This window comes from Diorhabda carinulata, chromosome 1 (assembly GCF_026250575.1).
Source record: "Diorhabda carinulata isolate Delta chromosome 1, icDioCari1.1, whole genome shotgun sequence".
Lineage (NCBI taxonomy): Eukaryota > Metazoa > Arthropoda > Insecta > Coleoptera > Chrysomelidae > Diorhabda > Diorhabda carinulata.
The window spans coordinates 3,878,412-3,896,680 of NC_079460.1; the positions used below are offsets into that span (position 1 = coordinate 3,878,412).

Below are 18,269 nucleotides of genomic sequence, written 5' to 3' on the forward strand. Positions count from 1 at the left end.
CTACTCTCAACCTCAATGTTTTTCAAGATACTGATCGTTTGTTCGTATTTTCATTTTTCTTGTGATCTCTTCTTTTCTTTCAAAATTTGTCTACTTTGTGTCTTTCAACCTCAATGTTTTTTAGAATAATGATTGTTTGTTAGTATTTTTTTTGTCATTTGGCGTTGGCTTTTTTTTTGACTGTAGTTTTGAAACCGAGAGCCTTTACATCCGCCCGATATTTTTGAACTGAACTAAGAAATTACCTGGGTCACAAAACAAAATGGTGTAACTTAACTGATGTATGATGATAAGTTCTTAAATAAATATTTTTTTTGGTCAAATATTGTGTTTATCTTGATAATTCCTTGAATATGAGATAGTAAAAGATAATTGTAAAAATTGTAGATACTCTATCTACAGAATTTACAAAAATATTTGGAGGAAAAAGCTGCGTAATTAGTTACATAATTGGCATTTCCGTAATTTGGAAGCCCTAATGAAAAATAAGTAATAAAAATATAATATTATATATATATATATATATATATATATATATATATATATATATATATATATATATATATATATATATATATATATATATATATGTGTGTATCTGTATAAATATAACTTCAAAATAGCAAAAATATATATAAATGGCAACTTTAAATTAAATTCCAAAAATTTAACAACTATCAGCCTTATCTCAGACGAGTATTGTGATAATATTTTTTAAAAGTGACGTATTTTTGTTGACAGATTATTTTTATTATTAACAATGCCAACGAAAGCACACACACAAAAAAATATGTTTTGAAATAGGGCTGAATATAAAAAATCATCAGCACGACATAAACCTCGACCTATATTGTCCTTTCGGACATTATATCATCTTTTTATATCTGCCTTTGTCAACAATTACGATAAACCGAACAATTTCATAGAATTAAAAGATGTCGCTAACGCTACCTCTTCCGGTTTCTTTTTCATAAAAGCTGCTATCATTTCGACAATGGCGGGTAATGAGCAAGGTTCGTTTCGTTGAAATGTACAATAACGGTGCAGAAACATCATCGATCTAATAAATAAATAAATAAAATTAGATATATAGAAAAAACTATTATTGAAAAATCTAACATTTAGAAGGTAGTTTAAACATTTCAGTAAAGCCACCATATTGCGTGACGTCATAGGTATAAAATAAACACTGTACATATGATACAAAGTATCCCAAAACGATCATAGTGAAACTCTATACCAGAGGAGGGAACCTTTTTACCATTAGAGGCCAAATTTAAATTAGGTAGCAATAAGAGAGGCCACATAAGCTGATTGACCTAAGAAAGTGACTTTTGTGAAATTATAGTTTTTCTATAGATTTAAAAATTTATTGCATTATATAGAAAAAATAAAATTTAATGCGAAAAATCAATAGATAAATTGAATATTTAGTAATTTTTGTAAGGTTAGAGTCTTGAAGACACATTAGAAAAAAAGGGAGAAAATGAAGTTATGCGGTATCCGACGCGAACAAATATTTTTGACAGCCAAATTGTAACACGCCATTTGGCTTGTTACGTTTTCTTTAAACATTTTGAATAATCCTTTGTTCACCTATTTACTTCAGATTTATTTATTCTAACATTCGAGTTCATGAAGGAATTAATTTGTTATCGACCTACCACTCCATTCGAGAATTCAATAAAACCTCGGAATGTATGCTAAATCGTCCTCTATCTGCCTACACTTTAAATCAAAGTAAATTTTAGCGAATGTTTGGTGATTTTATTCTTTATATTCGCTGGTGGGTTTTTTTACTTTTTTTTATTGTGCTTATCGATTTCTTTTAGTTTTAAGCAAATTTTGTACGAGTTTTCATATAAATTCTTATTTTCTATTTATTTGGTGAACAGAATGATTAGAATAGAACAGAACAGAATAGAGCATACGTTCCTTTTCATTCAAATCTATTCTACCTACTCGATCCTTCTTAGTAATTTCCATCTGTGTTGTCATTTCCTTTCTTATTTAATTTTTTTCACAGTACTGCAGCTGCCAGGTTGGAGTTTCAACTACACCCAAAAGACTCAACTGGTACACCACAAACAAACATATTCAACTTAACTCCAACAACTGGGAACTCAGTTGAGGGCTTCAACCATCTCGAATTTCCATAGATAAGTCCCCGTCTTATCTTTAATCTGAGCTGTTTCTAATTTATAATTATTTTTTACTCTTTTGAATAAATTACTTGTTGCTGTAACTTGTTCTAGCAATTTGAATAATCGTTTACAGGGATAGTTTTAGCTTTTATTAATTTGATTTAATTAAAAGTTTTCAGCTTTTCCACCTTTCTGAGGCCGAATACCACTTCCTGAGAAAGAGTCTCCTACTGGGGAATTATAAGTCTCTACTGTGGGAGTTGTCTGATGTCATATCAACTAATTTCACATTTTTTTTTGGATTTCTAGTAGATTAAAGGCAATATAACATTTATTTCTATTATCCATTGTTAAAGGTAAATATCTGATTATTTGTTCCTCTTCCTTTCTTTAAACCTCCTTGGTTTTCTCCAACTATCCTTTCTTGGTACTCGTTGAGTCTGTTTCTCTCTTAGCTGAAACTTTGTTCACCATATCCAAAAGTGATATCCCTCTATAATTTTTACACCTTCTTGTATCTCCCTTATTGAATATTCCATTATACTAATCATTTTTGCCGAAATTCCATAGTATCCTACACTTTTATGGTGTTTCGAACTTCTTCTGTTTAAGATTTCTGTTGGTTCCTACATGAGAATCACATCTTCTATTTCCTTCCATATATCTTCTTCTTCAATCAGCATTACTTGAAGTATTGAGCTTATCTAATAACTTTTTTGTGAATCTGCTAAGTATTAAGGGTTTCTTTGTTGCCCCTGATATAAAGTAATTGTTAATTGTGTCTTCTCGGGATTTCTTGGCTTCTTGGTAACGGCTAGGTACACTAAAATTTTTGAAGACAATAATTTGGTTCTCAAAACAAACTACCTAAGTGTGTAATCGTGGATGTTTGTGCGGGGGGCTAGTGAACAGTGTAATCAGTATTTTTGAGTCTACAAATAATACAATCACAGTAAAAAAAAAAGTATCTTAACCTCCTTCAAGCCTGTCATAGACCTCTGGTTCACTTTCGATTCATTGAATTAAGTTCAACAAAAAATCATTTCCTAGGAAATGTTTTTGTTTTGTAAAGTTTCTTGACCATTCAAAATAATATAAACAGGTTATAAAAATAACTGGGAAAAACAAACATTTGTATTTCGAAGGTCACAATCATATATAGAGCAGATGCAAATGCTAAAAATAGCTATGAATAAATTTAATTACTGAGAATATGACGAATTCCTGTTACACTTTCAAAAACACTAATTCTATTTTAAGAACCCCCCTCTCGTTTATAGTATGAATTTTTTTAAAACATAACTTGAAGTTGAAGATAATATTAATAAAAAATATAACATTTTTTCACTCAAATAATCTTACTTGCCTTTCTGTTAAACTATCCTTAACTTGATCTGGTAATTTTGAGGCACGAGTATTGGGATACATAAATGGGGAGTCTGTTTCAACAACCAACCTATCTAGAGGTAAAGATCCTGATTCCAGAAGCTTCCGCACTCCAGCGTCTGATTTATCTTTACATAAGTATCCTTTAATAGAAATTAATAATGAAAATAAATAAATTGAAGCAAATTTTAATTATACCTGTTAGTCCTATGTAAAACCCTTTATCAAGATATGCTAGAGCTTGCTCTTGAGTACCTGTAAAACAATGTATCACAACAGGGGGTAACTTAGCACTGTATTCGTCTAGAACCTTCAGTAGATCTTCATGGGCGTCTCGTTCGTGTACAAATATTGGTTTGTTCGTTTCAATGGCTAATTCGACCTAAAAAATGTTGTAAATAGAGTCGGATGATGGAAAACAGACGATTTTGCATTTTTTTAAAATAGTATTATCAAAGTCAAATCAAAATAAGATTCTGTTTCTGTAATTTTAGGAACTTTTATATATCACTAATTTTAAAATAACAATTTAAATGTAAACTTTATAGATAATTTAACTAACTATATGACTATTTGCATAATGATGAAATTAATTACTATGATTCACCAGCAAACACAAACAAAATGATATAATGAATAAGAGCTAGATGCTTAAAACTAAAACATGCAAATAATTGATTTATAAACTTACTATTATCTACCAAGTATAATTTATATTACTTACATGCTTTCTGAACACTAGTTTTTGATCTTCTGGATCCGAAAAATTTCTGTTGTAGTCTAATCCACATTCTCCAATTGCTACACACTCTGTATTGTTTGCTATATGCCTTAACTCATCCCATGATTCGTCTGTATAAGATTTTGCATCATGAGGGTGTATACCTTTAAAATTGGACAATAAAGTGATATTGTTACGAATACAATTAGATTTAATTACCTGCTGTAGAGTATAAGGTATCTGGATATATTCTGGTTAATCTAAGAGCCTCTTTGCTTGCTTTTACGGAAGTTCCAGTTACCATAATTTTTCTAACACCTAAATATTGAAATAACTATATGAACAAATAATTCTTTTTCGAAATTTTTGTTGATTATAAATTTTTCTATTAAACATTAATTATTTTAGGATGATTTAGTAGGAATTATACTTACCTGAATCTTTAGCTCTTTGTATAACTGAATCTAAATCCCTACTATACTTTTTATTTGTGAGATTAGCACCAATATCAATAAGAATGTAATTTTCGTAGTATTTTTCCATATCTAATAAATCCAATTCCTGGTTCTCTACTTGAGCTGCCATGTTACGTAAATACGTTTGAGAATAAACAGTAAAAATTTTTAATTGGCAATTATAATAAATATAATCTAATTATAAAAAACTGACTACAAACATTGAAATATTGGATCCAGGTCTAGCGTTCGTGTCAAAAATTTACTTGTTGATGTCTACTGTCAAATAACTATCAAAATATTCTTCCGTCCCTCCCTTTCAATAAATGTATACTCTTCAGTGCAGCTAACTAGTTACAATTTATATATCTGTTTTAATAAAAATGTCGATTTGAACGAAATTTAATGCATTTTTTTTCAAATGGGATTTTAAACAAAATAATTAAATAGGTGCTACTTAATGATCCATATTTACATAAGTAGAAGGACATAGAATCGTAAATATTGATACTGTTATAAAAACTCATGTATAACTAAAAAGAGTCGAAAACTTTTTATGTAAACGAAGAAAAGTAACCTTAATTTAAAGTTATAGTATCTATTTTCCCGCGTTTTTAGCTTTTATTAGAGACCAACGGTCCACAAAGTAGCAACAAGTGGAAATTGTCCTTTTGTCTTTGATTTATTTTTTATAATATTTTGGTATATAAAATGCCGTCTCCGGCACCTTCTGAAGACGGTTCGAGGACTCCAAGACGTTCGGGAAGAAATGTTGAAGGTTCCCGGACGCCAAGAAGGGAAATTGCTCAAACACCATCACGTAGAGGGAATGCGACACCAAGAAGAGAAGAGCCGTCCCCAGCAAAAAGTACGACCTCGTCAAACAGATCTCCAAGAAAGGGTCGGAACACTCCAGCTAAAAGCGTTTCCACCGTAGATACCCCTATGCGATTTGGAGTTCCTAGAAATGATATTGATGGCCAAGCTGAAATCCCTTCATCACCAGCTCATAGTATTGCTCCCACAAGTCCTGGTACAGGTAGCTAAATAATACTTTTAATAGGAAATATTATTTTCACTAAAACTTTTATTTTTAATAGGTTTAGCAATGAGCGAAATTGATTTGAGCTCTCCACTTAATTATGGTACACCTAGTTCTTTGGGTTCAATTAGAACGCCTAGATCTGGTATTAGAGGAACCCCTATTCGTATGAGGCCAGATATTAGATCCGATAAAAGAATTAGACAAGTTAATGTCGGAGGCGAGGCAGCAGTGAGTACTTTATTTTTCAAACAATAATATCTGTTTTATTCACCATTTGTTTTGGGAATACATAAAATGAATTGTATACTTCATCTGAATATTTTAGTAGATAATCGACATGTACACAGACTGAAATCCATAATAGAATTACAAAGACTCTAGCAGCAAAGGCTGGGATTGGAGACCAATTATTATGATGGAAGGAATCACTTGATATTATATAGATTTTATTTTCCAGTTCTCTTCTTTCTTGATCAGTATAGTCAATATCCTGAAAACTTATCATTTGTGATTACCTTGTACAATGTTTGAAAATCATTACTTACATCAACTAGACGAAGATTTTCCAATGGAGCCCGACAAATAGAACATATGCTTTTCCAAGAAGGCTCTTCCCAAAATGTGTACAGACATTCTATACAGAAAGCATGTCCGCAATCTGATTTAACAGGTGTTTGTAGAGGATTCAAACAAATTGGGCATTCCATATTGTAAATAGCTGAATCTAAAACGTCGAAATGTTGATTGGATTTCAATTTTCATTATTTTCTATTGATATTTACCTTTCATTTTTCTCATCAATCTCCTGATTCTCTTCTTTGTGAATTTCCAAAGCCTGGATGTTATCATGAACAAAATTGTTACAAATATAATAAATATAATGCGGGAAGCGGAAAGGGTCACTTGAATATTATCTGTTCTCACTACCAAATCAGGCATTGTAAAAAATAAATATAAATTTTTTTGTATAAGAAATAAAATGACAAAAGTAAATATTTGACACATTTACTTTCATAAAAATAATGACAGATTCGGCGAATTTTATTTATAGTTTTCTTTTTTATTTACATAGATCAACAACCAATAGGAAAGCAGAAGTTTCCCAAAAATTACAAGATAATTTATTTGTATTAATCTGAAAACCCTGTAAAATTTATTTTCGAGTAAACCAACAACCGATCTTCAATTTTTAATTTAAATGCATGTAATTCACTTAGAATAATAGATATACATTTTTTCAACAGAGACCATCTTCTTTTCTAGTGTAGTATAGAGAATTTTTGTTCAATTTGCAACATGAAAGTGTGTAGTTGGAAAAGGTTTTTATTTATTTTATCGTAAAATAATTAGGACATCCGAATCTAATCTTCTTCGTTCTTTAAGGTAAGCAAAATGCTTGTTTTTCCTCGTATCCTCTGCCATTTAATTATTAGAGATTGTCGCTCCAATGTCCTCGCTTCTCTCCCAGTCAAAAAGTGTTTTTACAGCGATCCTGCGCACTATTTTCATTTCGGTGGTTTCTAATATTCTCTTTGTATTCAACGTGTCTGGTATGGTTTCCGCTATGTATGTTAATATAGGCCAGATGACAGCCTTGTAGATTCGAGATTTGGTCTCGATTCCAATATATTTGTTTCACCGTATCCTGATATTTCTATGCCTAGTTATTTAATGCATGTTGTCATCATTAAATTAGATGGGTTGACGGTATATGTTTCACATACAGGGGCTGTTAAGCATGACTAACTCAAAGGCAAGAGGGAACTGGTCTCTTAAGCTGAGTAATAATGGAGAAGAAACTAGTTAGATTATAGTTTTAACTTGCATTCTCTAATGAATTTTAATATAATGCAAAAGACAGTAACCTTATTTAATGCCAGTAAGTTCATTAAGTTAAAGGGAAGTAAAAAATAGATTTTTATTAGATTCTCTATGCTGCATTCAAAAAAATGTCTTGAGTCTACTTCGAGGTAAATGATACTTCTTATGGTTGGTTTCTTGATACAATATTCGTACCAAAAGTGCTTCCAACTTTCTGTCAACTTAATATTTGTTTAATTAATACCCCCTTCCACAGTTATTTTGTTATTTATTGGTAGTCCCTGTTTGATGGCTTGTTTTGCTAAATTGTCTACATGCTCGTTATGATATGTACTTTTATCTATAAAAATTTTATATCATATTCTTTTAAGAGTAGTTCATTACCTTTCTGTTTAATTTCTAGAATAGTTTCATTATCAAAAGGTTGACTAATGCTTGTGAGAACTGATAAGGAGTCCGATATTATTATAGATTTTTTATAACAAAGTCATTCAATGAATTCCAGAGCTTCTCCAGATAATTAAGTTTAAATTGCATTTGGTAAATGGTAAATAAATTGTGATGCCAATACCAAACGATTACTTAGAAGCATCTGAATGTACATCAATATATTATTGTATTTTGATAAATAATATGCCAGTACATTTCTACTGATTATTATATTTTGTTCATAGTTTGGAATTTGAATGTGTACAGTTTTTAGCGCTATAAAAAATCAAAAACTTGGATATGACTTTGTAATATCTAAATTCTCCCATAACTTGTAATTCTCCCTGAATGAGAGGCATGTGATGGGCGAAGTTTTTTTTGTGAGGTCATATATATTTAATTCTGAAATGTTTTTAATTATTGTTGATTGTCTGTAGTATGATTTGATGATCATTTTTTCTGTTAGTAAATTTCTATGCAGCTCTAATGCTTCTACTCAAAGTGGTTCTACTGGTGTAGATTTCATTGCTCCGATACCAAGACGTAACGCTCTGTTCTGTACAAATTCTATTTTTTTCAATAAATTTGGCGTTGCGGTACCATAAAAAATGTTTTATAGAAAGTAATATAAGTATGAGGGTCGCATCCCCACCATGTGCTTTGTATTAATTTTGGCAAGTTTAAACCCTTGTTGCGTTTTGTAATAATATTTTCTATATGGTTTTTCTAAGAAAGTTTTTATCTAGGGTAATACCAAGATAACTAACTGATGTTGGGGCTGGATATTGAATCTCGTTTATTGTAACTTTTTCTATGAGTAGTGAATTATGCCATGTAAAAAACATAATATTCGATTTTTTTGGAGTAACGTGAAATCCTAATGATTCTGATTTCTTTGTAATAGAAATAACTGGTTGCTTTAGATTTGTTAAAGCATCTGCATATTGGATAAGTCTGTAATTTCTTCATGTAGAAGTATAGCTCCTTGAGGTAATCCTATGGAGGGTTTGTAAGTGAATTTGTCCATAGATCTGACATAAACTTTTCTATAAGGAAATAGGTTACATACTGCATTACAAATTCTTTTTGTTATTTCAATATTGATCAAGTTACTTGGTTATAATATAAAGTGAACTGAATTGTACGTTCCTTTAATACCGAGAAATGCTGCTCCCAACTAATGATTTTTTGAGAAGCATATTTGTGTGTCTGTCACCAGTTTTAGTATAGTCATTAGTGCTGTATCCTCTTCTGAAACCACATTGACCAGAAGGAATTTTCGATTCACAATTAGGCCAGGAACCAGCGGTAAAAAACAGTGGAATTTTGTTAATAAACGTTGATTTTTATGAAAATTTGGATTTAAGCTCTACTTACCCTCTTCTACGTAGAATTCATGAAAAACGTTGAAAAATATGCGGTTTTTTCAATAAAAAATGACCTACGAGATTATTTTGATGAAATAAATTTTTATCTCCGAGGCAAAAGCACCCTTAAGGGTAGATTTTGAATAAGGTTATAAATACTACCTTCATACGAGTTTTCAAGAAAATCAACCTTGATTATCATAATTACACGGGAAATCGGCTGGTACCTGGCCTATTAGATTTTTGCTTTGAGAACAGTAAATTATTACTGAGATATCGAAACACGAGGCTGGAACTTCATTTAATGGAGATCCCTAGTCCCAAACAAATTTCTGAAGCGATATTTTTCCCATTTTACACGTTTTTCATTATATTTTGGATTTTAATTTAGATTATATGTAAATGTAGAACAAAAGATCACTCATATACTTTTTTCAAAACCTGTGAAAGTTTTCAAAAAACTTTAATAACAAAATTTCTTTGTAATTAAAGGAATTTTTAGATTATTGACTTTTGGATTATACAGGGTGTCCCAATTCTTTAGTATCGACATCAACTTTGGAATTTTAAATGAAACATCCTATATTTTATTGCGTTTTTTGCAGACATTCTTTTAATTATTCCTAATAAAAATATTTGGTCAAGGGTACGAGATCTTTATAGCTTTTTGATTTTGTTGAATATTTTTTGTTAAATTTTTTTCAAAAATGAAAAATGAGCAGTTTCAATCGTTAATAACTCTAAAAGTACCAACTTTTGAAAAAAACTTTGTAGAGTAAAAGTTGCTTAGAATTAATTAATCTATCCTACGAGATTATTTTGATGAAATAAATTTTCATCTTTAAGGCAAAAGCACACTTCGGTACAGGGTAGATCTTATTAAGGTTATAATTACTTCCTTCATACCAATTTTCAAGAAAATCGCCTTCGATTATCAAAATTATACGGGAAATCGGCTGGTACTTGGCCTAAATTCCAATCTTTGTTTTATAATTCGCTCGAAAGTTTTCAATATACACGATAGCAAGGTAAAGAAAATTCTACATTTCAGATCATACTTTTTCTTTTTTTGTATAAGAATTTATTGTTTTAAGATGGAATCAAAATGTACTTTTATATATCTGTACCACGAATTTTCAAATAAAATTTTAAAAAAGTGTGATTCAGTTTTGATATGCAGATATATTATTCTTTAAATTAACTGATGAAAACTATTCAATGTACTGTTTAATTAACTTTTAACTCAAACTATTAATTTTAGTTAGAAGCCATTCCGGAAAGTCAAGAAACAGATTCAACAACACCACATTTAGTTATTTGGGGCACTAACGTATCAGTTTCTGAATGCAAGGGAAAATTTAAACAATTCTTACTACGTTTCATAGATCCTAATGCTGATGAAGATGAAATGACTAATGATATGAACCTCAACGAACCACTTTACATACAAAAACTAGAAGAAGTGGGTAGCAATTTAAATTTCGCAATGTATATTCGATTTTTATTATCTTTTTAATTGTAGATTCACACTTTAGATGAACCGTTTTTGAATGTGAATTGCGCTCATATCGAAACATTCGATGCTAATTTGTACAAGCAGTTAGTTTGTTATCCTCAAGAAGTGATACCGACTTTTGATATGTGCGTCAACGAGATGTTTTATGAAAAATATCCTGCAGCCGTCCTAGAGCACCAGATCCAAGTTAGACCATTCAACGCCGAGCGAACTAAGAATATGAGATCATTAAATCCTGAAGGTATGTGAAAAAATCGAAGTGTTAGGTAGTTTTGTTAATTTTGAACTTTCAGATATTGATCAGTTAATAACAATAAGTGGTATGGTGATCCGTACTTCCAATATAATGCCTGAAATGAGAGAAGCGTTCTTCAAATGTATTGTTTGTCAGTTTTGTACCACGGTTGAGATCGACAGGGGTCGTATTAACGAACCAACTTTATGTACCAGCTGTAATACCAATCATACATTCACTCTTGTTCATAATAGATCACAGTTTACCGATAAACAGATGATTAAATTACAAGAATCACCTGGTGAGTCAAGTTAATTATTTCAAATTTTATTTCTGTGGTACCTAATGAAAAAATATCGGGGTCTGTAGACTATTTCCAAAATTGTATGGTTTTTTAACTAAAATGTAGTTAGTTTCAAATTATTATCTCTAAAATATTGTAAATAGCTGAAGTACTTTGATCTCAACGTGTTTTATTCCATACATATGAGGTATGACTATCAAGTAATTGTTCAACCTACTATTTTGAATATGATTTCTACTGTGTCTGTACTAAGTTGGAATTTCTCCTCTTTTATGATGAATTTTTCATGTATACAATTTGTAACTCTTCAAATGACTCTAAAAATATTATAATCACTACTTTTTCTTCATTATTTGACACTTTGGTCCAATTTTTCCACTTTTCAGAAGAATCTTCTACGTCTGCCAGTTGTAAATTTCCCATTGACTCTAGAAATACTATATTTAGTAATATTTCCATAATATTTTTCATTTTAATGCAGTTTTTTCACTTTTACAAGATCTTCTATGTCTATTGCTCATAATTTTTTCTTTTATTTTAAAAATACTGTAATTGGTTGTTTGTTTGAATTTTTCATACAATTTCTTCTCTTTTATGATGAATTTTTCTTGTATACAAGTTGTAACTCTTCAAATGAGTCTAAAAATACTATAATCAGTATTTTTTCTTCATTTTTTGTCATTTTGGTCCAATTTTTCCACTTTTAAGAAGAATCTTGTACGTCTGCCCTGGTGTAAGCGGCCGATTGACTCTAGAAATACTATATTTCCATAGTATTTTTCATTTTAATAAAGTTTTTCTTCTTTTACCAAGAATCTTTTATCTGTGTTGATCACAATTTTTCCTTTGACTTTAAAGATAGTGTAATTAGCTGTTTTTTTTTTCAATTTTTCATTTTCTCCTCTTTCATGATGAATTTTTCCTGTATATAATTGGTAACTCTTGAAATGAATCTAAAAATATAATCAGTAGTTCCATCAACTGATTATGAATGGTAGATAAACAGAAATACTAAAATATTGATTTTCTTTATTTCCTCATAACATTATGATATTCTATTAACAATAACAACTAGAATATACGAGGCGTGACTATGTAAAACATTTTATTTTGATATTATGTTCATTTATTTATTGTTACCTTCAATATACCCCTAGTGTATCCCTACATTGATCCATGCGAATTATTCGAAACAGTACAGGAAATCTTTTTCTGTCAATTCCTTGAGGTCGTGTGCCCAGAATTTCAATTGACTCAAATATCGTTCCTTTTAATGCAGATTTGACCTTTGGAAAAGGTAGAAGCCGCACGATGCAAGATCTGGCGAATTTTTTGGCATCAATTGAATATATATGATTGTGAATTTCCTCTCTTTTTGTCTTGACACATTCGTTATTATCTTTTTTCTTTTGTATTTCAATTCTTGAAAGGTAATTGAATAATCAAATTTTTAACTTGATTTAGATGATATGCCTGCCGGTCAGACTCCTCATACTGTCGTTCTGTTTGCTCATAACGATCTAGTAGATTCTGTACAACCAGGAGATCGAGTTACTGTGACTGGAATTTATAGGGCGCAACCTTTACAAGCTAATCCGAGACAGAGGAACATTCTTTCAGTTTATAAAACTCATATTGATGTATTACATTTCCGTAAAATTGATCATAGAAGATTGTATGAAGAAGAAAACGGGTAATAAGTCCATTATTTTATGAAAATTATTGTTTATTTGTTTTTGTGAATGTTTTTAGGAAAGATCATCGTTTTCCTCCTGAAAGGGTTGAACTTTTGAACATTTTATCACAAAAACCAGATATTTATGATAGACTCGCAAGAGCAATAGCTCCTTCAATATACGAAAATCAAGATGTTAAAAAAGGGATCCTGTTACAGTTGTTTGGAGGTACTAAGAAGTCATTCGTAACATCTGGCAGATCAAATTTCAGGGCTGAAATAAATATTTTGTTGTGTGGTGATCCAGGTACATCAAAATCTCAACTTCTTCAATACGTTTACAATTTGCTTCCAAGAAGTCAATATACTTCCGGAAAAGGTTCATCAGCCGTTGGTCTAACTGCTTATGTTACAAAGGATACTGAAACCAGGCAGTTGGTATTACAAACAGGAGCTCTAGTTCTGGCTGACAATGGTATTTGTTGTATAGATGAATTTGATAAAATGAATGAATCAGCTCGTAGTGTCTTACACGAGGTAAGTCTTCCTTAAATTATCGTAAATCTTTCAAAAATTTGCTTCTGTTAGGTCGATTCATATAATCCATTTTAGATTAATTTCAATCAAAATCTGTTTGCTATAAGTCAATTCTCTTACTTTTAAAAAAATTTATTCAATATTGAAAGGGATTCTAAAAAGGATGTTCTATTATTTTTAATGTAATCGTTGATTCGGTAAAATATATCAAATCATCCAACTTATGGAAAAATATTTTACTTCAATATTAATTTCCAACAAGAATAAATGAAATTTTTAGAATATACGTGGATTAGTCAATAAATCTGCGACTTTTTGAATTTTCTGCCTGTTTAACTCAAAGTGCAACACTTTTCCAGTCAACGAGCAATAAAATTTCCATTCGACAGCCATTTTAGAAGGAAATAAAAACAAAAATTCGTGTAGTCACCTCGTATTACTTTTTGTAGCAAGAAACCATAACTCAAACCAAAGTTAAGCTTAATAAATATTATGGGAACTACAGTATCAATTTTCATGGTATAAAAGTAGTTTAGTGATTTTCGTTTTGTAAGTATAAGCACAGAAAACGCTGGAAGATATTTGAAAAAAGACCCAACGTTTTTTTTCAACATTACAATGCATGTGGCTTTTAATTCTCTGCTAAAAATTTTTCTCTTTGTACAAATCCGCTTTGCTCACCAGATTTATCACCGTTGTACTTCTGGGTCTATCCAAAAATGAAAAATCTACTAAAAGGGAAACCTGACATTAAGATGCATTCCAATTATGAATTAAGGCATTTCTTATAGTACTTAGAAGGAGAAGGATTTAAATTTCATGATTTACTGAATTTTCTTAGCTAACCTTCTGAAAAGGTGCTGTATTATTTGTTTCTGTAAGAATAAAGTATTGAGATTAGTTTTCATTATCCACTATTTTTTGGGAACTTTATGACCATCATTTTGCAATCGTAAATGATTTGCTTTTGACCCAAAGCTGAAGACATCTTAATAATACATATTTTAGAGCAAAGAAAATGGTGGGGAGCCCAGCAGGACTTGTCGTCCACTTTTATAAGTATTATTCTTCCACCATGAAAGAAAGAAAACTTCGTTAAATGATTTTTTTAATATGTGATTGTTATTAAAAATATGTTATGTTTCAAGGTAATGGAACAGCAAACGCTCAGTATTGCAAAAGCTGGGATAATTTGTCAGCTAAATGCGCGTACTTCAGTATTGGCAGGCGCGAATCCAAGTGAATCTCAGTGGAATAAAAACAAAACTATAATAGAAAATGTACAACTACCTCATACGCTATTGTCAAGGTATGTTTTATTATTATAACTCGTATAAACTTTAATGTTTTAACTTGATTCGACATTTATTCAAAAATTTGTGAAATAATCACAATTTACAGAAATAATAAATATTTCTGCTTTTTCCGTATCTAATCAATTGAATAATGACACTTTTATGAGCTTGTATAATTCCTGATGTTCTTCAGGATATTTTTGATTCATCTGTACCAAATCAATCGATTAATGACACTTTAAATTCCTATAATCTCTGGTGATCTGCTGGATATTTTTACTTCCTCCATAAAGCTTGGTAAAAGGAATTAGCTAACCAGGAGCAATACATGTTACTCAGAAAAACTGTTGTGAAAGTAAACAGCCCAGATTACCTTTCAAGACTAGTGATATGCACGGTAAAGAATTATTGGACATATCCACAACCACGTGTGTGGTCCAATAGAAAATATGTCTCTTTTTGGTGTAAAGTATTTTGTTACGATTGAAGATGGTTTCAGCAAAATTGTTTTTGATTGTTATAACACTTATAAGTTTGTTTAATCGCTTTGGGTTATTTTATAAATTTAACCCAAAGTTGCTGGAACAAATGAACTATAAAATGATTCTTAACTTAATCCGAACTGTACAAATTTGTAGGTTTGATTTGATATTTTTAATCCTGGACCCTCAAAATGAAATATTCGACAGGAGATTAGCAAATCATCTAGTTTCTCTTTATTACAAAACGAGAGATCAAGAAGAAGACGAAATTTTGGTATTGTAACAAATATGTTACTTGAATTATTTTTGTCTAACGATAGGTCAACTTTTCAGGACATGTCTATTTTGAGAGATTACATTTCTTACGCTAAAGAACACATACATCCAAAACTGAGTGACGAAGCATCACAAAAATTGATACAGTCCTATGTTGATATGCGTAAAATAGGTTCCGGAAGAGGTCAAATATCTGCGTATCCAAGACAATTGGAATCGTTGATACGTCTGTCTGAAGCTCACGCTAAAGTTAGATTCTCTCAAACCGTAGAAGTGGAAGATGTCGAAGAAGCTTACAGGTGAGATAAAAAACCATTTCTATTAATTACAGGTTTTGTGTCTAACATAAGATATATTTAATCAAACACCTTTTACATAAGCAAATTGGAAAAAGCCCTTGATACCATGACTAGGTGAAAACATATCGTGTTATTTTAAAAGAGCTGATGCCAAATATCGCACATACATATTTTTAAAATATAGAGTAATGGAAAATCATTGGCCCAATTCACTTAAGACCAAGGAAGGCATAGAAAGAAAGTCGCACGTAGCAAATCTCTAGGAGCAGCGTTGCTCTGTTGAGATCTAGGTATTCGATTCGTGTGCCATAAAACAATAGACGGTAAGATGTGGGTATGTTGATTTTTCCTAAAACGTGTACCAAAACTTTTCTCTTCTTGATGATATATTCCCTATATAATCAGAGAAGAAAATGCTCCCTCTACTTGTGGATCTTAATTAGTTCTGAAATCTCCAACTGCAGGCGAATTTTCCAGCAAATTGGTTGAGTTTCACATTTTCCAATTATGGGCGTTAGTCTTAGGGTCGAGGATTGCGTAGAGGTAGAACAATAATCAAAGTTTTACATAAACTTACTATATGTACATAAATACCAACAAAACGAAAAACTAAACGAAGTCGCGCGCGCCGAATCTTTAGAAGCATTGTTGCTCCGCTGATATCTAGGCGTTTGAACTCTGCTCACTTCGCTGTCTTGCCTGGATTCGTGTGCCATAAAACAATATAGACGGTAAGGAGATGTGGGTATGTTGGTTTTTCCTAAAACGTGTACCAGGTATATCGGAGATTGTTAGTTGTATATTTTTAGAACATTGAAAAGGTTATAAAATAAAGGTGACTTGGAATTTCCGGGGTCGGATTATTTTTTTTATTGAGAAAGCAGTTCGGGGAAATATGTACCTGTATTTACAAGGGCGCATGACGTGGTCGCCACATAACATACAATAAACGTCGCTGCCAGTCATTAATTTAATACAATCAAACTTACTGATGTCTTTAGGGCTATTAGGGTGATAAGATTCCATCTGTTAATGGATTCTTCTATTTCTTGCAAGTTGGTTATTTCCAATGATAGTCATCTACCCTTTTATTAAGTCAGGTGGCTACTTATTTTGTAGTCTTCTAGTATCCTTTGATTCAAATAGTGCTTGTAATTAGGCGCGGTACTTCATTGGTAGACACGTGCTTTCTTAGTATATAATCTGCATGTTCAGGTTTATTAGCATTCATCTTGATCTTCTTTTTCTAAGTATTGTTGGATTTAGTCTAATTTTTTTTGAAGAACGTTGTCCATACCAGGGGCTTTGTACAATAATTGGTTCTTTAACTACTTTTGGTGTAAAAGCTAATAACACTAGAATAACAGCTCTCTATGAACCCGGAATAAGTTATACTGGTGTATTTGAACTATTTCTGGAAATTCGAGGAATCTTTTGTACCAAACTCTTTTTTATCTGCTTATATTTGTCCTTCCTGCCTACATACTTTGTCGAATAGATGATTGAAGTATGGTATTGGTTACCATTTTCTGGATTGCAATTTGCTACAATCCCATTTATTAGCTCATTCCTTGAATGAGTTTCGTTTTATGAGTTCTAAATGTTCTATTGATATAATCTTCAATTATGGATAACAATTATTTTTAGATTACACCGAGAAGCTTTGAAACAGTCAGCTACGGATCCTTTGTCTGGTAAAATTGACGTATCTATCCTAACAACCGGTCTAAGTAGCGCAGCCAGAAAACGAAGGTTAGAACTAGCTCAAGCAGTGAAGAAGCTGATTGAAGATAAGAGTCAAGCACCGACTATCAGTTACCCCAAATTGTTTACCGAATTGAAAGAAAATTCCGCCATAGTAAGTTCATTAATACGCTTATATTAGCTGCACCCAAATGTTGGTTTGTTTGTTACTCCTCTGTGCGACGAGAATTCGAACCTACGATCTCTGTGTTAGAAATTAAGCACTTTGACAACCTTACCAACTACACCGTTACGGCTTAATACAAGCATATTATCTCCAACTATATTAAGTATGAGTATAGCTAGAGTTTCCACCATTTTCTTGTATATCTATCACGGATAATTTGGAAAAAGTCTCACATGTTTTTATACTTTTAGATGATCACGAGAGAACAATTTGAAGACGCCCTTAAGGATCTCCAGGATGACGGTATGATAGTTGTGATGGGAAAATCGATGATAAGAATAGTCAGAAACAGGGATTAATCACAATTAGACTAAAATTTTGCGTTTCAATAAATATTTTTTATAAATTTTGT

General features: G+C 31.2%; 3 protein-coding genes across 4 annotated transcripts; 1 reads left to right on the forward strand and 2 right to left on the reverse strand.

Annotated features, from left to right (window-relative positions):
• Positions 1–584: 584 nt before the first annotated feature.
• On the reverse strand, positions 585–4,978 carry LOC130902506 (3'-5' ssDNA/RNA exonuclease TatD). Its single transcript, XM_057814706.1, has 6 exons — positions 4,686–4,978; positions 4,471–4,569; positions 4,255–4,415; positions 3,729–3,912; positions 3,511–3,673; positions 585–1,060 (listed from the first exon to the last, which is right to left on the reverse strand). Exons 1-6 carry the CDS (start codon positions 4,834–4,836, stop codon positions 901–903), a joined length of 918 nt encoding a protein of 305 aa, XP_057670689.1. The 5' UTR covers positions 4,837–4,978; the 3' UTR covers positions 585–900.
• Positions 4,979–5,069: 91 nt separating this feature from the next.
• LOC130893979 (DNA replication licensing factor MCM4) lies at positions 5,070–18,263 on the forward strand. Its single transcript, XM_057800490.1, has 12 exons — positions 5,070–5,745; positions 5,807–5,979; positions 10,630–10,830; positions 10,891–11,125; positions 11,178–11,420; positions 12,888–13,116; positions 13,176–13,635; positions 14,784–14,944; positions 15,569–15,686; positions 15,746–15,987; positions 17,635–17,845; positions 18,109–18,263. The coding sequence occupies exons 1-12, from the start codon at positions 5,418–5,420 to the stop codon at positions 18,214–18,216; spliced, it is 2,709 nt and encodes a 902-aa protein (XP_057656473.1). The 5' UTR covers positions 5,070–5,417; the 3' UTR covers positions 18,217–18,263.
• Positions 5,995–6,754, reverse strand: LOC130894114 (E3 ubiquitin-protein ligase RNF170-like). Of its 2 annotated transcripts, none has more exons than XM_057800739.1 (3): positions 6,534–6,754; positions 6,297–6,475; positions 5,995–6,241 (listed from the first exon to the last, which is right to left on the reverse strand). In XM_057800739.1, the coding sequence occupies exons 1-3, from the start codon at positions 6,688–6,690 to the stop codon at positions 5,996–5,998; spliced, it is 582 nt and encodes a 193-aa protein (XP_057656722.1). In that variant the 5' UTR covers positions 6,691–6,754; the 3' UTR covers position 5,995. The 2 variants fall into 2 exon arrangements, with proteins under 2 accessions (XP_057656722.1, XP_057656783.1); XM_057800800.1 differs by having other exon boundaries at positions 5,995–6,248.
• Positions 18,264–18,269: the final 6 nt, after the last annotated feature.

Coding starts and splice junctions, on each gene's coding strand:
- LOC130894114 (XM_057800739.1), bottom strand. CDS start 6,690: ATGCCTGATTTGGTAGTGAGAACAGATAATATTCAAGTGACCCTTTCC. Junction 6,476..6,533: donor ATTGATGAGAAAAATGAAAG/GTAAATATCAAT, acceptor TCGACGTTTTAG/ATTCAGCTATTTACAATATG. Junction 6,242..6,296: donor AAAATCTTCGTCTAGTTGAT/GTAAGTAATGAT, acceptor ATAAGTTTTCAG/GATATTGACTATACTGATCA.
- LOC130893979 (XM_057800490.1), top strand. CDS start 5,418: ATGCCGTCTCCGGCACCTTCTGAAGACGGTTCGAGGACTCCAAGACGT. Junction 5,980..10,629: donor ATGTCGGAGGCGAGGCAGCA/GTGAGTACTTTA, acceptor TATTAATTTTAG/TTAGAAGCCATTCCGGAAAG. Junction 14,945..15,568: donor CCTCATACGCTATTGTCAAG/GTATGTTTTATT, acceptor ACAAATTTGTAG/GTTTGATTTGATATTTTTAA.
- LOC130902506 (XM_057814706.1), bottom strand. CDS start 4,836: ATGGCAGCTCAAGTAGAGAACCAGGAATTGGATTTATTAGATATGGAA. Junction 3,674..3,728: donor GTTTTACATAGGACTAACAG/GTATAATTAAAA, acceptor TTTCTATTAAAG/GATACTTATGTAAAGATAAA. Junction 1,061..3,510: donor AAGGATAGTTTAACAGAAAG/GCAAGTAAGATT, acceptor TTTATTTATTAG/ATCGATGATGTTTCTGCACC.